This window comes from Hyalella azteca, unplaced genomic scaffold (assembly GCF_000764305.2).
Source record: "Hyalella azteca isolate HAZT.00-mixed unplaced genomic scaffold, Hazt_2.0.2 contig14342, whole genome shotgun sequence".
Classification (NCBI taxonomy): Eukaryota; Metazoa; Arthropoda; class Malacostraca; order Amphipoda; family Hyalellidae; genus Hyalella; species Hyalella azteca.
Window position 1 is genome coordinate 1 of NW_025944232.1, and position 9,240 is coordinate 9,240.

Sequence of the window (9,240 nt, forward strand, 5' to 3'; positions counted from 1 at the left end):
TGTGTGTGTGTGTTCTCTCTCTGTTCCAGATTTTCACTTTCAGAGGTGTTAGACTGTTAGGTACCAATTAAACCCAGTTTAGGCAAGGGGCTATATGGACTAGTCTCCAGTGCTCCTATAAGAATAACTAAAAAAAAAAAAGATCTCATGTGTGGCGCAAGTTAGGGCATGGGTGTGATTGTGACAACTAATACTAGATTTGAACTAGAATTGTTGAAAATAATACTTACCTGATGACTGACCGCAGTGGTAGCATCCAAAGTTGTTGGGACGCCTCTCTGAGGAGGTCCATGTGTATATATAGAGATATGATATGCTGTTTAGATATAGATGTTTGTGAATATAGATATGCTTTGCGGCTCTGACTTGTTACTTGGCTCTGCGGCGTTCCTCGGCTTGGTCGTGTTCCGCGGCTCTGCCGTGTTCCACGGCCGGGCCGTGTTCTGCGGCGGAGCCTTGGGGCGCCCGTGGAGTGCGGTGCATGTCGCCATGTCTTGTTCACTTCAACGGGTTTGCCGTCCATGCTGTTATTGCATTTTATATTGTTTTGTTCTTATGTTCTAGCATGTTTTTTTAAATTTTTTTTTCTCTTATTTCAAATTTTATTTTATTTTTTCTTTTTATTTATTTTATTTTATTATTATTTTTAATTTTTTATTTATCTTCTTTTATCATTATTTTTTATTTCCATATTTTTCTTTTTAATTTTCATTGTTTTTGTTATTTACTCTAATATTTATTTCATTTACGGCTTTATCCTTATTATTTGTCTTCGTTTAATTTTTGTATAATTTTATTTTATTCAGTTATATATTAATAATATTATTATTATTTTATTATTATTTGTTTTTTTTTTCTTTTTTCCGTGTGTGTGTTTTCTCTCTGTTTCAGGTTTTTGTTTTCAGAGCTGTTAAAGCAGTTAGGTACAAATTAAACCCAGTTTAGGCAAGGGGCTTTATGGACTAGTTTCCAGTGCTCCTATAAGAATAAATAAGAAAGAAAGAAAGAAAGATGATTGACGTTGTTTCTGTATTTTTTCAGGATGTTGCATGACAAAATGTTTTAGCTTTTTTTAAGGATTGCTGTGAATACGTTTTAATTGAACTTTTTGTTTGCATGTGAACTTAAGAACTTTTCATTTTTTGACGCTAGTAAAAGACCTTCTAAATCTATGCAGCGTATTTAGTACTGGTAGTTAAGTATAGTATAGTACGGCACTACGGCTTAGTAAATAGTACCTAGTTATTAGTTAAGGCCATAGTGGCAAAGCAGAGAGTTTTTTAGACTCTCCCTCAAGTTCATTTTTTGAGTCATATAAGTAGACCAGTAAAGTATCCTGGATACTACTAGCAGTATCATAGCCTACATAAGAAATTGAATTAAATCTTGGGTAATAGGTAAATGAGGAAATTAAAAATGAACTGATTCTAAAAAATCTGTGGTTTGCCACTATGGCATAGTGGCAAAGCAGAGAGTTTTTTAGACTCTCCCTCGAGTTCATTTTTGAGTCCTATAAGTTGACCAGTAAAGTATCATGGATACCAGCATTATCATACATAAGAAATTGGTTTAAGTCTTGAATAAATAAGGAAATTAGAAATGAACTGATTTTAAAAAATCTCTGGTTTGTCACTATGCCCGGGAGGGTAGCTGTGGATGGTTACAAGCTTGGAAAACATCTACCCTTAGGGCCACAACTAGAGCATTTCCACTATTTCCAAAACCGCAAGATTTCTTAGATTTCCAGCAGATGAATTACTTCCTGTCTAATTGTTGACAAAAGTGCACAATCAGGCAGCAAGATTCCAATTGAATTAAAAATTTGAAATTTTGGAGCTACGAGATTTTGGAAACAAGTAGGAAAATTCCAATCCTGGACGGTTAGACGGAACTTAGACCCAGAGCCAGAGGCAGGCATAGAATATAGTATCTAGGGTAAATGCGGTATATTCCGACACATTAAGGACGCATCAAGAAATGAAAAACTATTAAAAAAACCGTATGCGTTACGTAAGTTCTGTTGCCTTCACATGACTCTCAAAACACTTCACTACGCGTCACTGCGTCAGCAACGATGAAACGTCACAAAATGTTGCCATATTTATTAAAAAGCCTTTAGAATGGAAACCTACCAAATCCCTATATTCCGTCACTTTGTGTGGCAACATCCAACACGTGGTGAGTCGTATTGCGTCAGTGCTTCAAATTTAACTGATACGTATTGCCGACATCCACGTGTTCGAATTCCGTTTGCTGTGTGAGCTGTATTGGGATACAACACGGCTTTGAATTAGAACACTAACGAATATTGAACACTACTTAATTACGTTTTAATTAACAGCTATTAGGCTTATAATTAAGCAAATTTAAATTTTTGTACAAAGCTTTGAACGATCTGTGTGTGTCCAATTCAAGTTGTGTCGGAATTAGTTTTCATGAGTCGAAATCCAACATCTCAACTTAATCATCTATTAATTTATTTACGACTTGAAATCAGCAAATACAAGTATACTTAAAGGATCCCTAATATATTCACAGACGTATTTAAAAGTCTCAAACCATAATATTCTTCCTATAAAAACAGTTATTCACTATTTGGTAGAGCCATGTCAACTGTCAAATTTGACACATTTTTTGATGATCTCACCATGGGGCATGCATTGTCTCTCTTTGGATCTCAATATTTTCCCACTAGATGGCCAAGACCTAGTGTTTTGGCAGTATTTTGACTCGCAAATGCATGACGTCACCATTTCAACCAGCAACAAATGCATGGAACTAAAACAAAGCTTAAAATAAAGGAAAAGCTGGAGAGGTGACGGAATTACCTACGATGTCAGAATATACCGCGTTTACCCTACTTGGCAAGCCACGACTGAATATTTCAAGCCTTTTTCTGTTTTTCATCTAACTACATTTTAACTATGGATTTGCCAGCCGTGATTCAATTTCTTTGAGCCATAAATTCCATACCTTGGCCATTGAAAGCCATTTGCGAGCCTGCCGGCAGCCACAAACTTTTTCCCAAGTCCCGTGCAACAGTGCATCATCAGTCATCACGGTGCATTTGTTACCCCTAATCTCTGATTTTACCCTAAAAACAGTCAACATTAACATTTGTCTTCACTCAAGTGGTGACTGATCACATGATATATAATGCAGTCTGACTCTGACCGCTCTGACATGACCGCAACTACGCAATCTTTACGGGAATGTTTAAGATTGACTTGCTGTTATTATGTTTTGCAGGATATTTTGGAGGGATTGTCGAAGTATTGCAGATTGAAGAAGTTGAAAATTTTATGAAACAACATGCTTGCTGAGTGCAAACCACAACTTTTTCATTCAAACTAAAATGCATGACATTAGAGCTGCAAGATTTCATACCTAAATTAATTTTTTAACATAATATAATCAAAACTGTTCCTTTACTTCTTGTCAAAATTGTGGAATTTGTTCAGCCGCCACATTATATTGATCAATCGTCTGTCACTTCAGCATCTTCAGCTTTAAGTATTTCCCCATCACCTGTCCTTTGTCAAAAGGGCTTGTTCAAGCAGGAGCTGTAGTCTCTTATGTAGGTACTCAGGTTGGATTTCTGGTTTTGTTCCAGACACATGGAAGCATGGAATTTTTGTGCCCATTGCCAAGCCAGGAAAGCCACAAGAACAAGTGAATGGGTATTGACCCATTACTTTTCTTCCTTGGAAAAACTCAAGGAGCCAGCAAATCATTTGCTCCATGAAATATGGACCACGGTTTTTCCCATTTGCTGCAAATGATCCTACGTTGCCTTTAATATACCTTGGAGAGAGGAAATGTTTTCTCTTCACTTCAACTTGATTTTCAAAAAGGAAAAAGGACAATTGATGCAAAAAATAGTCTGAACTGATACTTGTGAAATTATAACAATTTTTGCCACTTTAAAAGTATGGTGGCCAAAATTTGGCATTCACCATTGTAATGATTGTAGCATCACAATTTGTGATAGTATTGGTGTCCTGCTTAAATTGTGGGTGACAGTTGGCAGACATGGCAATGGGTCTATCATCTAATGTCATCAATTTCTTGGGCTGCCTTATTATTGCTAATGCTATAGTTTTGTTAAACTGCAATAAGAAGAATAAATGAAAGCTTAAATGAAAATTTTCTCCATGAATGTGCAGATGAGTCATTGCTTTCATTTCATTCTTTAACAAATGATAATTTTTTCAAATGTACCTATGCTCTGCTCTCCATTATCATTTGAATAAATTACTTTAAACAATTCAAACCAAAAGAATAGATTGCCAACAACTATACCAAAACAATGGTAGATTCTACACCCATTAGTGGTGTTTATCCTCCAATTTTTACTTTCTCAATGGGAGAACAGCTGCTTATTGGAATTTTGATGGCTGGAATCATAGCATTCTTTCTCATGAAATTCAATAAACGAGCTTTGCGCTGGGATTTTCAACAGTATTATACCATCAACAAACATCACTGGTGCCACACAGGATCTTTTATTGATGTAAGTAAATTTACAATTAGTTTAAATGATGATTAAATGAATTAAGAACCAGAATTTAATAAATATGCTTCAATACCTTGTATTTTTAAGCAAAGTTATGCTCCACCTGTCCACCATGTGTTTGTATGGTCGTACCAAGTACAATTGTTTGTATGTACAAAGTACATTGAACCAGCAGTCTGGCACTAGCATAATCTAAATGTCTAGAGCACATATTAAAACTTTTTATGAGAATTATAAAGAAAATTGAACGGATATTAATTTATCAAGAATATCCATTAAACAGAAATTTAATGTGTACTGATTTTTTCCAGCCCTCCTACTGCAGCATATGTGAAGCTGTCATTGTTGCCAGTGGTGGGGCCTTTTGTGACTGCTGTGGCTTGTTCACTGATAATGAAGACTGTGTTGATAGTGCTGAAAAAAACGTACCATGTAAGCCCATGACCCTCATCAACTCTAAATTCACTCACCATCACTGGGTAAAAGGTAAGTCATCTTTAGAGCCTATCAATTTGGTGGAATGCAAAATCTTTGATGACTAGTTAGGGTCTCTCATACATGTGTGATAGATTTTTCAATGTATTGAATACAATCCTGATTTGATCTTAATGATTTATTTAGTTAGTTGACAATTTTAAAACTATTTTATATTTATTTTGTTACTTAATCTTGATCTTGACACTTGAACATTTTTCTTACAATTCTTTCTTGAGGAAATCTGTAATATTTGTTTATATTTGTTTGATAAAACAATAAATTATAAACACAGCCATTGTGTTTGAGATAAATGATGAAATATATAATTAATTTGTAATTTTTTAAAGCCTCAAATACATATATAAAACCTTTGCTGTCAAAATTATCTTTATTTCTAGAATAAAATGGGAAGTTTGTTAAATAATTAGTTACCTTTTTTATACTTGATATCAATTTGCAATTTGTCTGCTGGTTTAAAAGAAAGCATTTCTATAGGTACTGTACCGTACATAATTTGTTTCCTGTTTATGCTACTAATAAAAATTTAAGCTAAAATTACCATGGATGCTAAAATGTCCTTATATCTATGTTCATTGAAAATTATATTTAATGAAGCTTGTAATTTTTTTCCTATTGGGTTTTTTTTTAATAATTACAGGATGCTTTAACATGTTTAACTTTAGCTCTAGTGTACTGTCAGGTAACCTACCAGCCACCAGCTGCCTGTGCATGGTGTGTGGTGACGAGTGTGGTGAGGGTGTGGGGCTTGTGGACTTCATGTGTGCTTGGTGCAGCACAACTGTTCACAATGTGTGCAAGGCTCAGCTTGACCAGGTACTCATTAGTACATTCTAAATTTTCAATGATGATGAGAGCTGTTATTCAGTGCCATGGAATATCTTTATGAAATTTTCTCGAGATTTGTCTATGTTTGTAATAGAAGTAGTCAAATTTCACTGTATCCCTAAAATCAAAAGAGGCTGATCTCCTCAGAAAAATTATGTTTTCAAAATAAATGTGCGAATTCATCACAAAACTAACTGATTTTCAATCGTTTTTTGCAATTTGCTCTATCAATGTTCATTTGAATGTTCTGTGTTGTTTATCAATAAACTTTATGGAATTAAGAGCTATGCTATGTAACAACAATAATGCCAGCTCAAATAATAGATTCTAATAGGGTCGATGTTACTTTAGGTTTTATCCTTTCTATCTTTGCCCAGGAATGTAATTTTGGAGAACTGCTGCGCTTTGTGGTACCTCCTCACTGCGTCCAGCTCACCAGAGCTCGGCTATGGCGTGGTGTTACTGTCAAGCGAATTTCTGTGCCTGCAGAAACAACCAACTGGAACCCACTCATTGTTATAGGTTTGCTGAAAATCTTGCTGAAGCATGGCTTTTTACTTGAATTTTTTGCTTCCTCTCATTTTTTCCTTACCTCTCTACCTTCTCTTCATTTTTTCTCAACCTCTCTACCTTAATTTTTTCTCTATGAACTCTACCTCTCAAGGGTATCATATGTTGAGATTTTTTTTGACATTGCGTAAAAAAACCTGATAGCAAGATCTTGCTGGACAAACATTCTAGGTGATGACCTGCCCTGAGAATATTTTAACCGCCAGAAATTTGCAAAATATTCACTGATACTGATTGAATTTACCTATAGGTACCAATTTTCAACTATCTAATTTATGACTAACATAATTATCACCTGAAAAAGTTTTTAAATATTTCTTAATGCTATCAAAATATGCTACTGCTTATAAACCCAATAATGTTAAGTGGAAACAACTATCCCTTATTTTTTCAACAATCAGCATGAATAGTTTGCCAGGAAAATTATTATAGCATGAGTTACTGTGAGATTTTTTGTCTGAGTGGCCTTCATGTATTTTTCTATGTCTATTTCGATATGTATATTGGAAATGTGTATTATATACATCAATTATATGAAAATGCCCTCTGAACTAATTTTGGGCTGACAATACCACCACAAGAATATAACAGTAAATTAGAATTGGGCTTTATATGAAGTTTCCATTGTTGTGAGCAGGCAACGTGGCATCAGGGAGCAGTGAGGCAGAGGTTGTGCTGTCAAGCTTCCGGCGCTGGCTGAACCCAGTGCAAGTACTGGACGTATCTGTGGTGCCTGTTGAGGAAGCTGCTCGGTGGTGCCGCCTTCTACACGAGAAGCTGGCCACTCAATCTACTTCTGGTGCCAGAGAAAAATTTCCCTCACAATCCGTTGGTCAAAATAATCATTTGCTACAGAAAGGCTTAGATGTGACCTCAGGGGACACAGAGGTTGTTGATGGAGATCACAGACACGCTGCTGTGTCAGATGATGGAGGGAACCAGACGGACGGTCAGACTGATGACTCTGGCCGTGCTGTGACAGTTGTTATCGCCGGGGGCGACGGCACCATTGGTTGGGTGCTAAACACTCTACATAAGAAGAAACTATTACAGGTTTGAGCTTCAGCGCGCGGAACTCGATATTAGTGTTGAATCTTTCTAGACAAATAGTTTTTGTTAGATTCACTTTCATATTCTTACCGTTCACAGTCAAATTCTTATTATAACAAACTGAAATTTTATGATATATGTTTATACTGCGATCAAATCTTGGCTTCTGAAAGTTGACAATTGGGACTCATTGATATCTCAATCTACGAAGTTTTGCTCAATGAATCATTTTTATTTTAGTGTTATCAACAAATTATGTTGATAAGTTAGTGTTATCAACATTGTTAGTGGCAATCAAGAAATGTATTACTACCCGGTATTTAATTTTCTTGCAGCGCGTGAAAGTTGCTCTTGTACCGCTGGGTACAGGCAACGACTTGTCTCGTGTACTGGGCTGGGGCTCTGCGCTGGACGCTCCTCTGGACGTTCCTAGCTACGTGAAGCGCGTTGTGCAGAGCACCTCTGTGCAGTTAGACCGCTGGTTGGTGCATTACAGCCCAGCAAGCACCTTACACCACATCAACATCTTACCATCTGTGGTCCCGACTAGAGAGATATATATGAACAACTACCTGAGCGTTGGTGTCGATGCTCTAGTAACACTTCGCTTCCATCAGGCACGTCAAAGTCCATTCTATTTATTCAATTCACGTCTTCTGAACAAACTCATCTACTTTGGGTATGGCACTAAAGACGTTCTCGAGCATTCGTGTGAGCGACTGGAGAAGAAACTTGTGGTGCGCATGGATGGAAATCTCGTGCCACTTCCTCCTCTGGAGGCGCTAGTGGTGCTAAATATACCCAGCTGGGGGGCGGGTGTCCGGCCCTGGGGAATGGGTGCTGGTGGCCGCACTGCCCCCACACAGAGGATGGACGATGGTCTGCTGGAGGTCATGGCCATCAGTTCGTCATTCCACATCTGCCAGCTGCAAATTGGACTCAGTGAACCTACGCGACTGGGACAGTGTCGGTCTCTGCAGGTAATGCATCTGGAGACACTTGTATGTATTTTTGTTAGGCTCAGGTTTGTTGTGCACTCACGGGACTTACAAATCTTTGAAAAATCCTCCACTGTTAAAACCTTGGATTCATTTAAATAATTCATTTGATTTTTTGATGTTGACTTTACATTAATTTTGTATGATTTTTCAAATATTACATATATTCTTAATTTATTGAATTCGTCTTTAATCTAGATAACGTTTGTTTTCAATGTAAAATCGTAGGTATGTATGAAGTACCTGACCAGCGGATGAAATTTTCATACAAAAACAAAGCATTGAAATTACGAATTTTGTGACTTTGCAGCATTTTTTCATGATGATTGACCGTTATATACAGTGCCTTTGTATTACCTTTATAAATGTTAGAATTTTGTACAGGTTACGGTGGCTGGCTCAGCGGTGCCCATGCAAGTTGATGGGGAACCGTGGGAGCAGCAGCCCGGCACCATCACCGTCACCCACAGCCACTCTGCCACTCTCCTGTCAGCGCCTTCACTCCCGTAGCCCGGCACCATCACCGTCACCCACAGCCACTCTGCCACTCTCCTGTCAGCGCCCTCACTCCCGTAGCCTGGCACCATCACCGTCACCCACAGCCACACCGCCACTCTCCTGTCAGCGCCCTCACTCCCGAAGCGACGAGTCCTAAACCTCGATCACTTTGCATGGTGTGAGGCGTCCTTAACTGCAACCAATCTTTAATTAGGAATTAACAGTTTTAATCCTCTACTAATGAATAGTACTCAACTCATACCTATTCTTGATCATTATTGTAAC

The 9,240-nt window shown here is 37.4% G+C and overlaps 1 protein-coding gene across 1 annotated transcript; it reads left to right on the top strand.

Annotated features, from left to right (window-relative positions):
* The first annotated feature begins 4,218 nt into the window (after positions 1-4,218).
* On the top strand, positions 4,219-9,240 carry LOC108671644 (diacylglycerol kinase epsilon). The gene is made up of 7 exons (XM_018159213.2): positions 4,219-4,513; positions 4,828-5,002; positions 5,694-5,827; positions 6,217-6,361; positions 7,047-7,462; positions 7,795-8,439; positions 8,842-9,240. Exons 1-7 carry the CDS (start codon positions 4,310-4,312, stop codon positions 8,965-8,967), a joined length of 1,845 nt encoding a protein of 614 aa, XP_018014702.1. The 5' UTR covers positions 4,219-4,309; the 3' UTR covers positions 8,968-9,240.

What these genes read in the sequence shown, in the direction of transcription:
- LOC108671644 (XM_018159213.2), top strand. Translation starts at nt 4,310, where the DNA reads ATGGTAGATTCTACACCCATTAGTGGTGTTTATCCTCCAATTTTTACT. An exon ending in ACACAGGATCTTTTATTGAT is followed by an intron (nt 4,514 to 4,827) that starts GTAAGTAAATTT and finishes GATTTTTTCCAG; the next exon opens with CCCTCCTACTGCAGCATATG. An exon ending in ATAAGAAGAAACTATTACAG is followed by an intron (nt 7,463 to 7,794) that starts GTTTGAGCTTCA and finishes ATTTTCTTGCAG; the next exon opens with CGCGTGAAAGTTGCTCTTGT.